At 48.3% G+C, this 21,763-nt stretch overlaps 1 protein-coding gene across 1 annotated transcript in view; it reads left to right on the top strand.

Moving 5' to 3' along the window:
• The window catches only part of TBX5 (T-box transcription factor 5), a 43,529-nt gene that overhangs the window by 6,241 nt on the left and 15,525 nt on the right, over window positions 1–21,763 (top strand). Inside the window, exons 5-6 of the mRNA XM_032603083.1 lie at window positions 2,403–2,555; window positions 10,238–10,329. Coding sequence (XP_032458974.1) covers window positions 2,403–2,555; window positions 10,238–10,329 — 245 coding nt within the window. The remainder of the gene's footprint in view (window positions 1–2,402; window positions 2,556–10,237; window positions 10,330–21,763) is intronic.

Raw genomic sequence — 21,763 nt, 5'->3', positions numbered from 1 at the left:
CAAACAAGGAGGCTGGCTCTCTTAGGGCATTTGATCCTCATAGCAGCCTAGAGAGGAGGGTGGAAACACACAGCCTTTATATGGAGTCTGGGGGAGGGGAGGTTACCTGCCTGAGGTCACACAGCTTGTATTTGGGAACAGGGATTTGAGGCCAGGTCTCTCTAATTGCAGAAGTGACCTGCATCCTGCCACTTTGGAGAATCAACACACAGGGTTCCCAGTTTGGGGACGTGAGGGGATGGGGTACAAATGCATTTGATCCGGAGGGAGGACAGTTTGTGAAGGTCCAGATGAGAAATCCGTTCTTGTGGGGCCTCAGGGCTGAAGCACTGAGTCTGTGGTGGGAAGGAGACCAGGGCCCTCCACTGATGGGCTCAATGCCACTGTACACGTGGTTGGTGTGAGATCGGACTGTTGACCACTGGAGAAGAGAGAAGGAAGGCCTATTCCCCTTCTACGCTGTAGGAAGGGAGAGGAAAGGGGCGGGGGGGTGCGTTTCTAGGCAAAATGCCGGGCCTCCTTTGCGTTTAAACCAGGGTGTTTTGCCTGCAGCGGCCAGCTCGTGATGCATCCCAGCGCAGACGTGACCTCCACCTTGCGTGGGTGTTGGCTGGCTGACGGTGTACCTGCTGTCCCTGCGGATGCTTTAGGTTAAGCGCTGGGGAGAGAAGGGACCATTTTGTAAAGGTCCTGCGTGCATCTCCCAGGACCGCGTCCTTCTGGAGGCTGGGCCTCCGTGGCACCTTGGTCTGGGCTCCCTAACTTTCCCTTTGCGGCCCGGGTGTGCCTTTGGGATGGACCCCCGGGGAAGGCGCGCGCACGGTCCCGAGCCCTGGGCGCCCCTGTGAGTTTCAAGTCCTTCCAGTTCCGCGGAGGAGGGCGCGGTGCTCTGAGCCGCTCCGGACTGACCAGTTGCCACCCATTCCCACCCCAAACTCCGGACTTTTGAGTCCAGAGCCGCCCTAATGAAATTAAGGGCCATTTAGATCGCCCTCGCGCTGATGTCTCCACACTGTCCCCAGCCGTCAAAGCAATTTGGCTAAGCCGGGATGGTGGCCGCGCCGGCCCGCAGGGCCTCGCTGCGTCTCTCTGTCGCCACGCCGCCCCGGCCGGCGTCGCTATCGGTCAGGGAGGCGGCCGGGCCGCGGCGGCGGCCGGTGATTAGAGCCGCGCGGCCCGGGGTCGGGGAGCCGCGGGGTCCCGAGCTTTTCGCCCCTACCCCGGCCTAGTCGGGCCGCGCTCCCCTCCCCCTCCTCCAGGTCGGTTTCAAGGGTTGGCCCGAGAACCCTGCCCCAGGGTCATCCAATCAAAGACACTGAGACTACCTCCGCCGCTCAGTTTGCGGTCCTGGGGTAAAAGCAGGCCAGATTTTTCAGCTCGTGAAACGCGGCAGTTCGCCCATTCGGTGGGTATAGATCAGGACGTTTTGAGAGATATTAGCGTTACCAGCTTCCCGGGAGCATCAAAAGCACGGCGCCATCAGAACAACAAACTCAGTGGTTTTTAGTAAAGATGCGCATCTTCTCCGGAAAGTTCCGCTCCAGCAAGAGTGTGGTGACTGCACACCCCCTCCTAATATTCACAATGGTGGCTGTAAGAAGAGCTGCAACCGTGAGACCCCCGACTAGTCCCTGGGAACCTGCCCCCCCCAAAGACATGGAGAAGATCGAAAGGAAGGAGAGAAATATTCCCCCCAAAGCAGATGCCACAGTGCTGCCTGGGGCCAGGTCTGGGGATAATTCCGGTGGCGGATCCTGAAATACTGTGAAGTTGGAGACAGGGAATCTCAAGGGCAACCAGACCCCTGTTTGATGTTAGGGGTGGGGTGGGTGCTTCCCTCCCACCCAACTCACACCCTAGAGTCTCCCCCTTCCCACCATTTTCCTCTCTTTTTCCTCTGATATTTCTTCCAGTTCTGCAAATGCTTGGTCTCTTCCTTTGCATCTCTTTGAGCCTTTTTTTCTTGGGCGGGGGTAGTTATATATATATGTGTTTGTTTATTTGTTTCTGCTGTCCTTTCATTCCAAAATCGTTGCCCAGGCTTCCTTGAGGGGGGCACCAATTCCTTGCCCCAAACTTGCTTCACTCCCGCTGGGGGGGACATGCCCTACGCAGGGAGTTAATTTATTAAACTAACTTTATTAAGCATTCTGATTTACTGCTGTGTGTGCTCTGGGTAGATTCCTGGAATATTACCCTGGCTTTTTCATATGGAAATTGTCATTTTTGAAATGTTTCTTTTTAATGAAATCACTGGCTTCTTTTCAAAAACAGGAGAAAAAAATGGGACCTTTTCTCCGAGAGCCTATATAAGGAACGTAATTTTGGGGTGGAGAGCGGGGCTTTATGGAAACAAAGGGGTTTGATTTTTCTTACAATCTCGTTTTCTTTATTGTTTTTAGATTATTCTGAATTCCATGCACAAATACCAGCCAAGATTACACATCGTGAAAGCGGACGAAAATAATGGATTTGGCTCAAAAAATACTGCGTTCTGTACCCACGTCTTTCCTGAGACTGCGTTTATTGCGGTGACTTCCTACCAGAACCACAAGGTAAGCCCAGTACCCAGGAACCGGCGGGCCTGGGGCCGCCCGCTTGTTTGCATGAATCGCAGTGGCTTTATGGGCACCTTTATTCCTCCGCACAGTGGGCACCAACTTCTACGTCAGTGGGCCGGGGCAGGGACAGAGCTCCAGCCTAAGGATCACAGCTGTTTGTACTATATTCACGCGGTTGGCACGAAAGTCACACACACACACACACACACACACACACAGCCCAGATAGAAACGAAATTGTCAAACCATAGATGACCACGTGGTATCAACGCTCGGTACTCAAATGTAACAAGGAGGCATCTCGCTGCAGTCGTGAAGTGATCAGTGAGAAGAAAGGTCCCCGTGTTGTCCGGCTCCGTGCTCTTGGGTGGGGACGTGGTGCCTCCCTTCCTGGGACCACTTTTTCTGTGGGGGGTCAGTCTCCTTCCCTCCTCCACTCTGCCTTTTAGATGCATTTCAATTCCAATCGGGGCAGGTGGCAAAGTTGCCGGAAACCTTGAGCTTGGGTTTTCCCAGATGCTTCCTTAATTGTTTCAGCGATTACTGACCCCTGGACCACATACTAAAGCAAGGTTGGCATTGCTTAAAACAAAAGCAAAAACTGAGTAACCTGTGTCACTAGCTGCCTGGATCAAAGCTCTGGGGACTTAAATATGATCCTGCAAAGATACAGCTTGGCGAGGGGAGCGTGCACGCGGCCAATGCATCATTTGGTGGCTGTAGTGTGGTATAGAGGTGGGACGTCGCAGGTGGATTGTGTCACTGTCCGACCTCCACGCCGTTCGAAATCCAGGCCCTGATTTGGGCCATTCAAGGCTTGACCGTGATGTTGGAACAGGGAGCCCCATCACCGCGGGTTGGGGGGGAGTATCTTCTATTCTTGCCCAGGAGAAAGGGCTTGTCTTGACTCGTCATGGTTCATGTCTGTTCTTGAGAAACCTGAGTGCACGTGGATTCATTTTATTGGGGGGGGGGAGGGCAGGACTGAATGATTCCTAAGCCTCATTACGGAAAGATCTGGAATCAGGAAAGGCAAGATATAGGGGCTGGGGAGAGGCCGCTGCCGCTGTGGGATTGTGGACCGTTGGGAGTATTATGAAGTGATTTGGGGTTAGAGGGCTGTGGGAGGGGAAAGTAGGGGGTCCATATGGGATCAGTGAGGGCGGGTCATGTGGATGACTTACCCAGATGGATGTGGGGATGGGGGACCCCTCCCCCTCTACAGCTCCTATCCCTCCCCAACCTGCGAGGGAAAAGTGGGGTGGAGGGAAGGTACAGGGACTGTGGAGCCAGGCAGGGGAGGCCAGGGTAGGGTGAGAGATGGGCTTAGCACCCTAAAGCCTCCAGTCACCTCTTGAAGGTCATTTCATGCAGTCTGTGTGTTGGTTAATCCCCCCACTCCGCCCCCTGCCCCCATGAAGCAAGGGCAGTAACGAAATGCTGTGGGTAATCTCCAAATTCAGATTGTCAATGACCAAGGCAAGCTGTGATGGATGGTCACTTCCAGGCCACACGGCCTGTCTGGGATCCCAGGCCTTGAGAGAGCTTCCTTTCAGCAGAAAACTCACTCACCCCCTTCCCCCCATGCCACGCAATTACTTTTTAAAGGGAAAGAAGGATTCTTTTTCTTTTTCTAAGTTCTTCCCACTCGTTGAACCAATAAGAGCGAAAAAGTAAGGTCAAGTGCCCTGAAAGTTCCAGCACTGTTTCAGGCTAATTTGAGATCGGCTGCTAGAGACCTGTCTCCTCCATGGCTGTTGTAAACCTATGTTTAGCTTTGTGGTGATGGCCACAGGGCAAAAAAAAAAAAAAAGGAAAACATAGCAACCAGGATGCTCAGTTCCTCATATATATGTATGCTTAGAGCCTGCTAGTCCTGACAGGGGGTCCAAAAATATGTGGGATCTTTTTTTTTTTTCTTTCTGCCTAGGAAACCCATGTTCATCCACAGAGGACAGGAAGTGATAGACACATGAAAGTGATCTGTTAAAGAAACACGTGGGTGTTCAGGTCTTTTGGGGGAAATTCCTAAGTTCTATATAGTAAAGATCTTAGGCGGGGTCCATCAGGAGTGGGTGGATCTGGGGGACCACGCATTCTTTCTCTGTTTATAGCTTTATCGAGGCATAACTCACACAGTAAACTGTACTATTTGATGTATTCGATTCGCTAAGCTTGACATATGTGTATATCCATGAAACTATCACTGTAGCCACATAGGAACGTACTCCACATCCCCTAGATTTCTGTTTAAAAAAAAAAGTCTTCTCCAGTGAATATATTTGGTGATCTGTGTGTGTGGAGTGCCTGTCCAATGGGGTGTGTATGTGTGAGTTTTGAACACAATCTAGGAGATGGTGTATCTAAACGCTCGTGGGTCTCCAAGTATGCATTTGGATATATGTATTTTGTTTTTGTTTTTTTTTCCAGTTTTATTGGGGTGTAATTGACATACGTACTGTGTGAGTTTCAGGTATATAGCATCATGCTTTGACTTACCTATATCATGAAATGATGACCATGGTCAGTTGAGTGATGGATATAGCTGTATTTGAGGATCGCACAGGAATTACTGATTTTCTTCTTTGGTTGGGCCAGGGAGCCCGGTTGTGCTGTACATATAGGTCTTTTTAGCCAGCCTGACATCCAGAAGAGGGATTTCATAGGAGAGCACTTTCAGTCACTCTCCCCCATATGAGGTTTTCCCCAGTATTTAGCTATTGAGTACCAAAGACACCTATTTTCTTTGTCAGGAGGAAGTCTAAAGCAATGGATTTTTCCAGCAGAATCCAGGCCCTTGCAGACATTCCTCGCATGGATATATGATGTGTGACTTAAATAAGCAGGTCAGGTTGAGTGTGATTTGTGGACTCTGTTTTGTTACTTTATTGTCCCACCTGGACGGGATGTTGAGACTCCTGGCTTCATGGGTAGAAGCCACCTGAGCTGTCCCTCACCCTCCTGTAGGGTTAGGACGAGAATCTGCAGGCAGACTGCCTGGGTTCAAACCCATTTGACTTGGGCAAATGATTTAACTCAGTTTTCCCCGTCTGTAAAATGGGGATAAGAAGAGAATTTATTTTTTGTGTTTTGTTATTGTCTTTGTGGGGATTAAAGTGAGGTAATCCGTGGAATGTGTTTTGTGTGGAACCTGGTACAGAATCAGCACAGTGTTACTGATGATTCCATTGATGGACTGCTTAGCTGATCTGTTTATTAATGGGGCAACTCCGTCCAAAACACGCGTGTTGGAAAACTCTTTGCCTACCCTATTTTAGAATCTGAAAGACTGAGATTTTTAAATAACTTCTTATTACTGTGGTTGAAACACAACTACAAATGTTAGTCTTTGTGGTTTAGTTGCTTCATTCCGTGGTTGCATTTTCAACCCAAGGACTGTTTGCCCAGCGTTATGCTTTGGATAATTGCGCAGGGAAAGAAAAGCAGTCTGTGAGATTAAATTGCCAGGATAATTTGGAAAAATACGAGCCACCAATTTTGGGTCCAAAGGGCTTAGTGCCTTCAGACTGATTTGGAGGCAGGTACCAGGTACCAGGTGGAGGCAGGTACGTGACCGGGTTCATTTCTTACACTGCTGTCACACACCTGTATACCATGGAGTTCCAATGACACGACATTATTTCCTGAGCCCAGCTGTGATCCCAAGCTGGATTTGGGAGTTATTCCCTCAGGTGGTTGACAGCTTGAAAAAGATACTTAAACGCTCGACTCTTCCCCAGCGACTGTTCGCTCTGTGAAACATGTTTTTGGAAGGTTTGCGCTGCAGTTGTCAGCAGCTCCCAGAGCAATCCCTAGAAATATTTAGGTGTTAAAAAAAGATCACACGGGCATTTCATTTCACTGCTTTTGCAACAATGGCTTTGTATGCAAGCATGTCTCTCCCCCAATATTAACTTACTTTGCCATTAAAAGGCATTTTCCTCCTGCTTAAATCATTGTGTATGGAGTCTGTACTTATGAGGTATGAGCCTTCTGCTTGGGACCAGGAAATGAACCCCTAAGAGAGAGACATAATTAAGACTTTTGGCCCTCGAGAGGGCCAAAAGTGAGAATTTACAACAATTATTCTCATTAATTTTTACAACCTCTGTCTCACTGGTTGGAGCTGGTATTTATATTTGTTTCCCCCACCACCACCCATGCCCTTCCCCCGGATATCCGGTTTTATGCTGATTTTGGAGGGAGTACATTTGTATGACGAATGGAAGTCAATTTCAGCGGAGCCTTTGGGTAGAACTCAGACATCCAGGTGTATCGGTTTATGTGCCCGTGAGTGACTAGCTCTGTGTTAGGAAGGGAATATCATAGACAGGGTTATGGTAAGTGAGGGGACAAGTGTGAAATAAGTGTGAAATCAGATGGACATTTTTACCTGCACCTAAGCTTGCATGTTAACTTTTCTCAGGGGTAATTCTTATGTCCAATAGGCATCTACACTAAGACATAGGTAAGACCCACACACCTGAGTGTATATCTAGCAAACTGTGCGTATCCTTTGCCATCGTATTTTTGCACCTCTGTTTGAGGTGCAAGGAATGGGATTGAGCAGAAAATTTTTGCTGATAAAATACCAAGGCCACTCTTTTCTTTTTTTTCTCAGGGTAATTTTTTTATCCTGAGCTCTTGGTGGAACAGTGATGTCATGGAATAGGCATTAATTCAGCCCTGATGCCACACCTTCATTGTCTTACCGTCCTCGGTATATTCAGGGGCTGCCTTCTGTCACCGGGTGGGTGGGAGGTACAGAAGGCGAGATAAGGATTCCCTCCACCCCTTTTCAAAATGATCTAATTTTTACTTAACTTTTTGAGAATTCCCCTCTCCCCCTTTAAAAAATGATTTATGGTCAATTGGGTTGCATTTTATTGTCATAAAACCGGAGTGAGAAAGAAATCCCCACTAGGTGATGGGCTTTTGGACTCAGAACTGGCTTGAGGAGTACACATGTTCAAGACTGTTTTCCAAAGAGATTTTTTATTTTTTATTGCAGTATCATTGATCTACAGTATTGTGCCAATCTCTGCTGTTTTCCAAAGAGATTTTACAGACGTTTCTACTCATTCTGAAGAGTTAATTCAAAATCAGAAAGTTGCAGGAATGGGTACAGTTAAAAAAAATGAAGGAGGAGGGAATGTGTATACATAGAAATACCCAGACATATTTAAAAAGTTTTACAATTGATTTTATTTTTTGGAGCAGTTTAAGGTTCATAGTAAAGTTGAGTGGAAAGTACAGAGAGTTCCTGTATACCCTCGGTCCCCCTGCATGTACAGCTTCTCCTGCTCCCAGCATCGCCCCCCAGAGTGGGACATTTATTACCGTTATTGAACCTACATTGACACATCATCACCCAGAGTTCGTAGTTTGCGTCAGGGTTCACTCTAGGAGTTGTAGACTCTGTGAGTTGTTTTTTTTTTTTTGGCTGTGCCATGCAGCTTGTGGGATCTTATTTCCCTGACTAGGGATGGAACCTGTGCCCCCTGCAGTGGAAGCATGGTGCAGTGGAAGCGTGGAGTCCTAAGCACTGGACCGCCAGGGCAGTCCCTAGACTCTGTGGGTGTAGATAAATGCATAATGACACGTCTTCACCATGATGTATCCTACATCATGAATCGTTTCACTGCCCTAAAAATCCTCTGCGCTTCTCTCGTTCATCCTTCCCTTCCTCCTAACCCCTGGCAACCACTGATCTTTATGCTGTTGCCATAGTTTTGCCTTTTCCAAGATGTCATATGGTTGGAATCACATAACATTTAAAAAATGTTAATTTTACATATATATTTTACTGTGAACACACACACATATGTAGTAATTTTATGTTCATGGTAGAGTCTTGGAGTTAGAAGGAAACTTTATAACACCACCTCTTCCAGAAAACTGAACAGACCAGAATGCTTGCCCCCAAATGGACAAATTATGGGTGCGTTCATCGATGAAACCTAGTTTTGCAAAGCAACTACTTGGTTTCTCAAAGTCTATAACGATACTACTGGGGATAGAGGAGATGGTTGTGTGGGTACTTGAAGATGATGGGATCACAAAAAAAATTGTTCTTATTCCAATTATCTTTCTATTCATTTATCAGAGAGGAGTCTTATTTCAATACCAGTTTATGATAAATACTTCTCTAAAAGTGTCAAATTTTCCCTTGCCACAAAGAGAAGGCAGGCCTTAGGGTTGGAACTTTCCGGGGGTACCAGTAGAAGGAATTTTTAAAAAAATTAATTAATTAATTAATTTTTGGCTGCATTGGGTCTTAGTTGCGGCATGTGGGATCTTTTGTTGCAGCGCGCGGGCTCTCTAGTTGTGGTGTGCGGGCTTAGTTGCCCCGTGGCACGTGGGATCTTAGTTCCTTGACCAGCGATCGAGCTAGTTCCCCGACCAGGGATCGAACCTGTGTCCCCTGCATTGGAAGGTGGATTCTTAACCACTGGACCACCAGGGAAGTCCCAGTAGAGGGAATTTGATATACTTATTTTCTTTTTATTGACTAGCAAGTGATTCCACTTTGACGTATAGAGAAGTGATATAATTATTTTTATAATATAAATTTAAATCAAAAGTGGTTTGATTTAAATAAAAATATTAAGCAGACCAGTGAACAGGGACTGTATAGATACGATAATGATGGTGAAGGTGACCTTGGAATGACTGGACTCTGAAGAAAGCTGCCCTGGTTTCCATGAAGTGATTATATATATAAAAATTCAGTTCACACACAGCTTTTAGGAAATACTTCTGGCAAACTCCATAGGGATGCACTCTTTTACCTAGACCTGCTACCGTATGCTCACGCTAACAGAATACGTGTTGATGGTTTCCATGAAGGTTCTGGACCTTGAACCAAAGACCCTGTTCCATCACTAAGCTTTGTATAGTGATAGAAAAAATTTCCAAGAAGAGGGCTCTCTCTTCCTTACCTAGACAATTTTTTTTTTTTTTTGGACTTACCGTGCGACATGTAGGGTCTTAGTTCCCCGACCAGGGATTGAACCCCACTGCCCCCTGCAGTGGAAGCGCGGAGACTTAACCACTGGACCGCCGGGGAAGTCCCCCTACCTAGACAATTAAAGAGTTTTGAAGCTGTTTGGTAGCTATCATATACGTTATAATTTTATATGTTGGTCTTTATTTAATTAGACACCATTTTCCACCTGAGCTAGCAAACTGTATCTGTGAAACTATGAAATGAACGTGAAATGAGGTATAGTAGGATTTTGAGAGCAATGATCAAGACCTTCCCCATGGAGATCGCCACGCTGCAGGAAGTTGACACCGTGTCAACATGGTACAATTTTCCAAGGAGCAGGGGGTGTACCAAGTGTTGAGGCCAAGATTGTGTTTGAAACACAAAATGCTACGATTTAGGAAAAAAAAAAGAAAAGCCACTCCAGCCGGAATGATGCAGAGTAGGACTCCAATTAATGGGCAAACTGAAACCAGGTTTTCTTCCCCTTTTAAATACAATCTGATCTAGGACATTTTCCTCCTTTCGAATGAAGTGATGGGTCCCGTTGATGTGACGGGCTTCACTTGCTTCTTTGGGTTGCCAGAAGGTTGCGTTTCCATGACACTTATTATTAGCGGGGTCCCGAGGTAGTCTTATAACAATCAAGTGAAAACGGAACTCTCTCTCTCTCTCTCCCCTTCCTTCAGATCACCCAGTTAAAGATTGAAAATAATCCCTTTGCCAAAGGATTCCGGGGCAGCGATGACATGGAGCTGCATAGAATGTCGAGAATGCAAAGGTGAGAAAATGGTGTCCTCCGCTCCCCGCCTCTGCACTCCCCACCCCCACTAATAACACAGGTGAGCCAGCAACACCAGAAGTGCAGGCACAGAGAAATGGGGTCCTCTTTGCCATCAAGAAAAAGGAGAAAGAGCCTCTTCAATCCCACTTTCTGGTAACCCTCCAGAAAGGTGGTTTCCTCTATCAGGCAACATGGAGTGCGTAGCTTTAGGGGAGAGCATGTCAGAGGGCATGTGATGGTCTCCATCTGCCTCGGGAACAAAAGCTACAATCTTGTCCTATTTCTCTGTTGTCTCTCTCCCTCAAGTGAAGTCCGCTCTCTCTTTCTTCCCGTAAGTTACAGCCGATGAATGATGTTCTTTTAGGCAACAGCTCTTGATAAATGAAAGGGAAGTTAATGGCTTGAGTTCCTGGGGGTGATATACAGACAAAGTTGACACCATGTGGTGTCCCAGGCATGGGGGATTGGAAGCTGGTGATAAAAATTGCTCGGTGTTTTTACATATCCTGTGGTCACGGTCGCTGATATGATGAATAGAAGGGGCTGTGGAGAATGGGAATTTGGTCTGATCTGAAAGGATTGTACAAGCGTTGCCAATTTTGTTAAATATTCTCTCTACCTCTTGGTAGGGTTCCAAAATAACTTACCATATGGCAAGAGAATTAGAAATATATCTTGATCCTTTTGACCAAGAAAGTTTTCTTCCTCTCTTTTTGGTGGGTTTAGTATTTCAAAATAAAATGAGGTCATTTAGGAAGCTTTTCCTTATCGCTTCTGGAAGACACGAAAAGGGAGAGTTGGGCAAATGGACAGATGTAGCCATTCAAAGGAGGACAAGAGACCTAAGAAAGAGAAAGAGAGAAAGGCCGCAGCTTTGTGGTTTGAACATTGGGTTTAGAAATGCATGCCGTGGAAATTGTTTTCAGATAGCGGGCTTACCAGACCTAATCGTGCATGCTTTTAAAAAATAAATATGCCATTATCCTCAGATGGGACACGTATACCACACTCATATGAATTCCCGCATTCATAACTGGTTTCCTTCACAATTGTGGATTTGTAAGGCGCTTTTTGTGGCGAAAATAACCAAGTTCTTAAATGATTATTTAGCAACACTTTTGGCTTTCCGTGTCTACATTTGGGAACTGGAGTTTGGTTTAATCTATGGCCGTTGGAAGAGTTGACAACAAATACCACTTAAAGGTGAAAGAGGCCAAACTATTTTCAGCCGTAGGCTCGGGGTGCCAAGTTTTTATTTCTATGGCGTCTAAACCCCCATCCTATCCTCATGGTCGTCTGTCATCACAGCAGCTTTGCCGTTGATGGACAGTCTCATCTTGGTCCTCCTGCAGGTAGGGGTCCAGGCTGTGCAGGTAGGGACTGGTTCCAGCCTGCAACTGAATACCTTCTTCCCTCCCCCACTTCTTCTTTCCTTCCCACAAGGTCAAGAGCAGGTGGGATCATGGGTTTAAGGTGCTCGAATCGCCCCCTCAGTCTTACCCAGTCACCAGGTCCTGCTGATGCTACCTTCTTATCATATCTCTCAGGTCGCCTCCTTTCTCCATCCAGGCTGCCTATTCCAGCCGCCACCGACCTCGCCTGCTGCAGCCTCCTAACCTCTTTAGACCTGACGTCAGCTCTGTTCCCCTCCCGGGGGACGTGCTCCAGGCAGCTGCCAAAGACATCTTTGTACCACGCAAATCAGACACGCTTACCGCACAGCCTAGAACGCTCCCAGGCCTCCTATTGCTCTCAGTGTCAGGTCCAGACTCCTTGGTGTGGTTGACCACGCCCTTCCCGTCCAGCCTTGCCACGCCCCCTAGCTTTGTTCCTCACCAGCGTCCCCTCTCCCTTTCAATCATGCTGAAGGAGCTGCTCCAAGTCTGTCTTCTTTCCATTAGTTTTGGCCCTTTGAACAGCACAGTTGGTCTGGCTCTGTCTTTCTCTCCTCCTTTTCCATCTCCTGCCCATCACTAAAGCCTCCCTGTAGCTACTTCTTCCTCCAAGAAGCTTCCCCTGGCCACAGACTGCGTAGTCAGGGCGTGTCTATTCCCAAGAGCCCTCACTGCTTTCCTTTGTCAGGCCGGGGCCCCTGTGCTCTGGAAACTGGTTGGGCAGACGATGGACGTCAGAGGAAAGGCAGGTGGGGAGGGACAGGTGTTTGAGAGCTCACATGTCAGCGATCCTGGGGACTCTCTGTTACAGCTCTGAACAACACGGCTGGTTAGATATTTAGGCAGATGACTGTACTTTGGTCTGAACGGGCTGCCCTAACCGTCCCCTAGTTACTGCAGATTGGCTGAGGTGTCCTTTCCAGGTAGGCCCTTGTAGATGGAAGGAAGGCAAGGCAGTTGGTCCTCAGAAGTCAGTGATTGACGTGTTGGATCGAAACTCTCAGCCTCCGAGCCACGTGTGTCTTTGTGGCCGCATTAGGAGTTGTACTGGGGAACAGGGTGTGGACAGGGTCATGCGCCCAGTTCTCTAGAGATGGCCCCTGGGGAGGAGAGGGAGCGGAGAGGCTCCAATAGGCTTTGGAGTCAGACAAACCTGGGCTCAATCCTTGCTCTGCGTTTATCGGCATGTGACCTCAGGCAAGCAGTTTCACCCCACGGAGCCTCAGTATCCTCATCTGTAAAATGGGCATAAATAAATATAGCTTCCCCTTTCTGGGGTTCTTGCAAGAATGCCTGAAGAGTGCTTGGTTCCTAGACCACGCTCCAAAAAATGATCCAAGCTGGGGAAAACTCCTCATGCCTCCCAGTTTTACCCTTGTTCAGAATTTATTCTGGGCTGTGGTCCCAACTCCCAGCTCGCAGTAGGTAGTGACAAGTGGGGAAGATGGCTCTCCGGAGACGGCTGTGATAACAGCCTGGCTGGAACGGCAGGCTCACTGTTGATCTTGTAATCCTGTTTCCTGTCCCCCACACACCCGGTGACAGCTGGCTCAGGGAGCAAAGCGGGAGGAATGAAATTTCCTCTAATTCTAAGTCGGACGAAGGGAGAAGGGTGGGGTTAAGGAGGGTTGAGCCTTCACTCGCAGTGATCCCACATAAATAACGTTTGGATTAGCTTGGCCAATGTCTGGGCACTCACCGCCCTCTCCTCTCTCTTCACCCAGCAGTCTGCGTTTGGAACATCCAGAGGGTGTCTTAGTTTTCCAACACTGAGGTGCGGTTTCTAGTTACCGAAGTAGTAACTGCTTATTCTGAAAGTCGGGGCGCGAAGGGAGAGCACAAAGCAGAGAATAAAATCATCCCACAAATCCTGCCTCTAGCCGGCTGATTAAAATACATGCCAAGGTTATTTTGAAAGGTTAGTCTGTGGCTTAAAAACTTCTTATCCCTAAAAACCAGTATTTCCCAAATTGCAGTGCCCCCTCCCTTGGTGAGAGATGAGATGATATTAGAGGGCGCCCACAGACACACAGTTGCATCAGGCTGATTTCATAGACAGTATTGTTTAGAATGCGACTAAGTTTGGTTTTTTTTTTGGCTACACTGTGAGGCATGTAGGATCTCAGTTCCCCGATCAGAGATTGAACCTGCGCCCACTAAGCGCAGAGTCTTAACCACTGGATCGCCAGGGAAGTCCCCGAGACTAAGTTCTAAGGAAGGAAGGGAAGAAGGAAAGGAAAGAGGGAGGGAGGGAGGGAGGGAGGAAGGAAGGAGAGTTAAGGCTGATTATTTAAGGAAAATATTAACTAAATGGCAGGACAGCTGGTGGACATTGTCAAGGTGATGTGCACATCGCAGACATCTGGGAGTTGCACCTAAATAAATGCTCACCTTAATGGGAAAGTGTGGGAGCTTCACTGTCAAAGGTGAACAGGAACTTCCTTGGCCTGTGGGGCCGAGGCCAGGGCCCTGGGGTTGGGGAGGGCACCTTTATGGAGAGAATGGGATCCAGGCATTGCCCCAGCAATGGGATTTGAAACCGTTGGGAGGAAGGGCTTTCTGCGTTGGATCAGGGATCTACCTGTCTTGGGCTCTGGAGGAGGCGTCAGACTCTAAAGATCTCTGGAAGCCGGCTGGCGTGGCACTATGGCAGGGAACACTGTTCCTTAGAAGCGTGGGGTCCTAGAGGTAGAAGGGATCCCGGGAGGTGGCATCTGGTCCAACCTTCTTCCTTTTGCGGAAGGGGAAACTGTGGCCCAGACACTCTTTTATTCAGTTTTTGATCTGTTGCCTGCTTCCTCAGCTGACACACATTCGTTCAGGGCTTATCTATGCCAGGTCCCGGGGATGCAAAGGTGAATCCTTGCATCGAGGGGCAGGGTCCACGGATGGAAAGGCAGGCTCTGGAGCTGGGGTCCAGGCTATCACGTTGATTAGCCCCGGGGCTCCCCTGCTCCATGGGGCTTCTATCTCCTCATCTGTAAAATGGGAGATAATTATAGAACCTACCTCCACTGCTGCTGCGAGGATGAGGTGAGGTAATGCGGGTGTCCTAATTACTATTGCTACGAAACGAATTCCTGCTAAGTTTCATGCGGACCGGCTGCGAAGCCCTGCGCTCTGAGCTGTGCCATCAGCTGTTTGTGTGTGAGACTAAATCCGGGACTGCCAGAGCTGTAGCACTTAGCTTCCGACGCCTCCGCGGCCCACTCAAGGGGGAGGAGGTACAGGCAGCCTCGGTCCTTCCGTGGGGAGCTCAGAGGCCATCACAGTGCTCCAGGTTTCATCCGCTCGCAACCTGCTAGCCCTCAGGAATGCTCCCTCAGTGCTACTTATGGTGGAAAGACCAGGCATCGCTCGCTGTCACTGCACGAGGTGAAGCAGGAAGTCCCAGGGAAACACTTGGGTTTAGTTCAGGATTTGTGGGTCGGGAATTTGGGAAGGATGCCTCTGGGCGGTTGTTGCTTGCTGTCCGGTGTTGGTGGGGACGGCAGGTATCTGAAGGCCAGACAAGGCTGGACGTCCCAGATGACACACCCCACGACCAGCGATTGACTCTGGCTTTCGGCTGGGAGCCCACCTGGGTTGTCCACTGGACTGTGTGCATGTGACCCGTCCGGCATGGTGCACTCAGGGGAGTTAGACTCCCTCCGTGGTGTCAGGCTGCCCCTGGAGAACCACAGGGTCTTTGCTCACTAGACCTTGGGAAGCTGTAGTGTCTTTTCTGCTGCGTTCTGTTGGTTGAACGGGACTCACTGAGATGGGCCCAGATTCCAGGAGGAAGGGCAGGGATCCTTCCTCGTGATAGAAGGAGGGTCAACGAGTGTGCGCCCATGTTTTAACACTGCCCCGGTGTGCCCAGGAGTGCCTGTCACGGTCCCTGGCCTGGAGTGACCCTGGGTCATGTTAGGTGCTGAGATGGGGTCCTTCCCCTCGTGAAGCCAGAGGCCAGGTTGACTGCCGGTTAAGGTACAGAGGCCTGGCCGTGAGCTTTGTTTCTTTCGGATGGAGAGAATCCCCCCTCCGCCCTGCCAGGCCGCCACTGGTCTTTTTGGAATGACAAACCCAGAATCTGAACGAGCAGCAGCAAAGCGCTTCCTTGGACACTTCTTGATTTAATGCACACGGAGTGGCCCTGAGCAGCGCCTGGTCTCTGCACCATGCACAGCATTTACTGGGTATTATTGGGAGGCTAGCAGAGTGCAGCAGTGGTGGCTTCAGAGCCCTTCGTGGGAGAATTGCGGTTGCCTCTACTTCCTCGGGTTTTCACGGGACTGCCGATACCTTGGCAGGAAGTCATCTCCAGAGCTGGGGTACTTGGAGTCTCTGTTTGGCTGGCCTGGATTTTGAGCCCCTCAACCAGAGAGCGGACAGAAAAGCTTAGAGCCCAGGATGTCCCAGGTAGAGCCGATAGGTTGGTTTTGTCAGCCGCAGGCCGTCGACGTCTCTCCACCGTCGTGAGAAATCCACCACTGTCCCCCACCTCTGCACTGCATGTCACCTCCTCCTCTTCTACCTTTAGGGCGGGGCTTCTTAATCAGAATCTAAGATCCCATTGGAAAATCCGATTAGCAAGGAACGCTGAAAAACTCAAAATATATAAATAGAAAAAATGTCAAAGAATTTCAAGGGATTCATGGGGTCCGGGACCCTTCAAAGGTTAAAATCCTTCTATTGGAGCTGTCCCTCCTTTTCCAGCCCTTCCTTCCTGATTTCAAATGAATGTTCAGCTCCCTAACCTCAGATGGCCTTTTTCAAATGAAAGGCTCAGCGCTCTTGTATTCTCATGCTTGTGGTTAAAGGTGATGGGGAAGTCCAATTAATGAGGCGTGATTTCCAAGACAGCGTCCTGGAGATGGCATTAAATCCCCACTTCTTGCTGTACTTTTGGCTAGGCACGTGGCTTCTCTCAGGAAATTGTGAAGTTATGTAAAACAAGAGGGGGGTTATGTTTGGGAGGCCAAGCCAGCCTAACTTGTGAATGGAGGTTTGTCCCAAGGGGTCCCATCCTGAGTCCTGGTTGTCCATCATGTCCACCGTCGTTTAAGGTTTCCCATTCGTCTGCAACATTGTACCCACCTCTGTCCTCCCCAGCCCCTGCCCCAGCGAACCTGCTCTTCAGGGATAGTGTCTAAGGGCAAACCACATTGAAGCAGTGTTTCTCAAAGTTTTGGCAGACATCGCATTAGCTGGGGATGGGGAGGCTCGTGAAAAAAGCAGATTTCTGGGTCTCACCTCAGAGGTTCTGAATCAGTGGCTCTAGGGAAGGGGTCCGAAACTGCCCTTTAACAAGTTATCTGATGGAAGGGTCCCCTGGTCACACCTGGATAATTTGTTTTGGCCCTACAGAATGAGCAAAGACATGCAGGTAATGTGTGATCTTACTTTCTGGAAATAGAGCTCTTGTGCTGGGCTGTTTTATAAAAAAGAATCCTTTTCTCTACTCCTAATAAGGAGTTCCTGGAGGGTGTCCCAGTGTTTCATTATGAAAAACGTAAGACGTATAGAAAACATGGAAGAACTATCTGGTGACCACCCATATGCCCACTGATTAGGGTCTGCAGTTAACATTTTGCTATATGTTTGCTCTATCACACATCCATCCACCAATCTGTCCATCTGTCCATCCATCCATACACCTACCGATCTATCCATTTATCTATCCATCTATCAATTCGTACATACATTTATTCTTCCGCCAGTCTATCCATTCACCAATCCATCCATCCATCCACCCATATCATTTGTTTTCTGGATGCATTTCAGACTCAGTTGCAGACATGAGTACCTTCCATCCTTGTGTGCTTCAGCGTGCATACCATTAACTAGGATTCAGTTTTTGTTCGTGATTGTCTATTTCAGGTAAAATTTACATACTGTGAAATGCGCAGCTAAGTGCGCCATTCACATCCTGACAAATACCCATACCCGTGAAACCCAAGCCCGTATCATGATATAGAACCTTCCTTCACCCCAGAAAGTTCCCTCAGGCCCCTCCCCTGTTAATTCCTCCTCCATTTTCCCACCAGAAACAGTCAATACTCTGATTTTTTTAAACTGTAGGTTAGGTTTGTCTGTGATAGAATTTTATATAAAAGGAATCGTACAGTGTTTACCCTTTTGCTTAAGGCTTTTTCCTCCTGGGTAGCTTTTTAAAACTCCCAATGTCCAGGCTGCACCGCAGAGCAATGACATCAGTATTTAAAACAACATTCCCCAGGTGACTGCAGGGTGCAGCCAGGTTTGAAACTCACTTCTCTGGAGAGATTTCCCTATCTCTACCCATCCCCACCTTAAGCCCTGTCTCTCACCTGTCCCATCATAGTGGTTAACGTCCTCACATTAGGAATTTGTTTTCCTAGAGACCCATTCCGCCATAGGTGTTTTTTGGTTGGCTGGTCTTTTTTTAAGGGGGAGAGGCAGACTTTTTTTTTAACATCTTTATTGGAGTGTAATTGCTTTACAATGGTGTGTTAGTTTCTACTTTATAACAAAGTGAATCCCTTATACATATACATATGTTCCCATATCTCTTCCCCCTTGCGTCTCCCTCCCTCCCACACTCCCTATCCCACCCCTCTAGGTGGTCACAAAGCACCGAGCTGATCTCCCTGTGCTATGCGGCTGCTTCCCACTAGCTATCTATTTTACGTTTGGTAGCGTATATATGTCCATGCCACTCTCTCACTTTGTCACAGCTTCCCCTTCCCCTTCCCCATATCCTCAAGTCCATGCTCTAGTAGGTCTGTGTCTTTATTCCCGTCTTACCCGTAGGTTCTTCATGACCTTTTTTTTTTTCCTTAGATTCCATATATATGTGTTAGCAAGAGGCAGACTTTTATATTAGTCCACAGAACATTTAGTATTCTTGCAGAAGTGGCTGCTTTGGGGTGACTTTAAGGTCACCATTTCACTGACGGTCATTCTGCATATGACCAAGGGGCCCCTGTGCTTCCTTTCGGAACACAGGAGGCCTTAACACAACCCCTTGAGTACAGGAAGCAGTTTCAGAAAGGTCCCTGTGCCAGGTTAGTCCCGGTCCCTCTGCACTCTGGCTTCCAGAAGCGCCGAGGCCCAGCCTCAGAAGGCATCCCTCTACCTTCTCATCCTCCCTCCAAAATCATTAAAAACAAAACAAAACAAAACTAAAACTAAAATCGGTAAAGTCTTAAGCTCTTCAATTTAGTACTAGATACCTGGGGATACTATCTGATGTGCTATTACTAAGAGCCCGCCCCAGGTTTAGTTTGCTTTGATCTTTCATGACTGTAGCTTCACAATCCAGCTTTTACCTTGGGACTCACAACTCATCTGTGACGGGGCCTTGCTATCCCCATCTGCAAAGGGAGAAACTGAGGCAGAGGGAGATATCCTGAATCATCCACATAACTGGTCCAGGACTTTTCTCTTGATTCTGGAGCTGCTTCTGTAGTGTTACTCAAAACCTTTTTGTGAATCTCAGACCCCCTTCAGAGTAACCGATGCAAGTATGGACTCTCCCTAGAAAAACTGACAAGCTCTACTCATCTGATATTAGGGGTTGGGGGGGAGCGATTCATAGATCAGTTGAAGCCCTTGCAAGGTAAGAACTTCTGCTTCAAAACATAATTGTGCGGTTTCTAAGCTCGTGTTTATCGAGCAGTGTGTCCCAAATATATGCTAAGCCTTTCCAAACATTGTATCATTTGACCATCCTGAGAGGCGGTGAATCTGATATTCCCATTTTACAGACAAGAGACTGAGGCTCAGAGAAAGGAAGAACTTAGCCAGCCCCACAGTGGCCAAGTTGGTGGCTGGGTACCAAAGGAAGGTACATCCACACAGCCTGACTTCAGAGCTGCAACTTGAAATGACCACCCTGGTATGAACTTATATATATGAGATTTAAGAGGTTGCCAACCAAAGTTGTCATAAATGGTGGGTGCTCATGGCTAGAGAGGGCAGTGTCTTTTGAGTCTGTCTCTTTTTTTTTTGGCGCAGCATGTAGCATGCGGGATCTTAGTGCCCCCTGCAGTGGAAGCGCAGAGTCTTAACCACTGGACCGCCAGGGAAGTCCCAGTCTTTGAGTCTCTTGCTGTCGCTTACATCAGACAGCCCTGGTTGAATCAATGGTGGGAAATTCCCTTTACTTCTTTGTGTCCCCGTGGCCTCGCCCGCGAGTTGGAGCAGCGTCCACCGTGCTTTTCTCCAGCTCAGTGGTGTGGTGAGATCCGAGTCATAAAGCGGTCGTGAAGCACTTTGTAGACGAGGAGGGAGCGATTCGTTATTTGCAGAGCAAAAACCCACTTGGGGTGAGCTGCCTCCTGTCCCTTGAGTGTCCACACACGTTAGATCAGAATTGCTTCCCCAAGCGTATCAGAAAGTTAATAAACCGGGAAGGCTCTCATGGGACTTTGGGGCCCCCCTTTTCATTTTAATAGCAGATTGAAGTGCTAGTGAGAGGAGGAATTTGCTCTTCGAGAACAGAGATTTTACAGTCCCCAGCCTCGCCCCAGTGCGCTGCTTTAGTCGTTTGAGAAAGGCTGCCAGAAACTGAGTAAGCATCGCCAGGGGAAAACAACAGAAACCTCCCAGCACCCCAGAACCTCTGCCACCTGCTCCCGTGAAAAGGCCAATTCAGTTGGCTGCAGTGGAAAACATTCTCCGGGCCGTTCGTTAGCGGGCTGCGACGCCGTTTGGCCTTGGATTTCAATATTCCCTTGTAACGTTTTACAACCCAGACCCGGCGACAATGGTGTCATTCATTGCATCCGCTCACGTGGAACAGAATGTGGGAGGGAGGCGGAGCTGGGGAGAAGCTGGTCTGCAGCCCTGACACCCAGAGTGAGCTGAGGGACTCAGGACCCTGGTTGGTGTCCAGACTGGGCAGAGCGCGTCTGTGTCTGCAGGAGACAGCGGAGAGCAGCGGGATTTGACACTTGGTAAAGCAGGATTGATTGACAGTTGACCGGTAAAGGTTGCTGTTGCCTGGTGTAGCCAATATCTAACTCTGGCATCACAGAGGAGGATGCGCTATGTAACAGAATGGTTGTGTCATCCCAGCAGTGATGGGAAGGCAGCAGTTCCCTTGGCAAGCGCTTTGGAACAGCCCTGACCTGGAGTGCAGCTCGGCTTTACCTCTTCTTAGCTGGGTGATCCGGAGCAAGTTGCTTAGCCTTTCTGAGCCTCATTTTCTCTATCTCTAAAGTAAAGCTAATCATAGTGATGAAATGGGATTCTTGCCAGGATCAAATGAGGGAAAGCATGTAAGTCAGCCAGTACAGTAGCTGGGACATTAGGACGCACAGAGAGAACAACGTGGACGATGAAGAGGAAGACGAGGATGAGGGTGGTGGAAAAACAGTCCCCAGTTGCTGCCCTCTTCCCAGACGCACGAGGGCTTTTCAACTTTCACTTTAATTCTCTGGTGTCCTGGATTCTTCAATGACGCTCTCAAACTGTGGAGGAAAATAGTTTATCTTCTCATCATAGGGACTTTAGAGGCTTTTGCTATGTTGCTACTCACTGAGTTCCTTTGATTGGTCCGGGAAAAACAATCCCGGGAATTCCCTGGCGGTCCAGTGGTTAGCAGTGGGCGCTTTCAATGCCAAGGGCATGGGTTCGATTCCTGGTCAGGGAACTGAGATCCCGAAAGCATTGTGGTCAAAAAAAAAGATGCCAATGTTGTTTGTTGGTACCATTTTCTCCTCTTTGCCTCCGTAGCTCCATCCTGATTGAGAAGTCATTGTACTCTTCCATGCCTCAATCTTGACACCTGTCAGATGGATTTGGGGATGTTGCCTTTCAGGCATCAAGAAAGATGTGCGTGATTGGTGGTGGGAATGATATTTCAAGTCTTCAGAGAGGAACAAACTGAGAGGGACAAGTGGTTATTGGGATAATAGGCCTTTCCCACTTCTGTGAGTGATAGTAATCAAAAGCAGAATTTGGCCTTTCCAGGGAGTAATTTTGCAATTTGGCAGTGCTGGAAGGGAGAATTCCACGGAGTCCATTGATACATTCTCTTGTAAATTCCCTCAGCCAACATTTTTTAAGAC

The sequence above is a fragment of the Phocoena sinus genome, chromosome 14 (genome assembly GCF_008692025.1).
Source record: "Phocoena sinus isolate mPhoSin1 chromosome 14, mPhoSin1.pri, whole genome shotgun sequence".
Classification (NCBI taxonomy): Eukaryota; Metazoa; Chordata; class Mammalia; order Artiodactyla; family Phocoenidae; genus Phocoena; species Phocoena sinus.
Note: the sequence above shows the minus strand (reverse complement) of the source record. Positions and strands in the feature narration are given on the sequence as shown.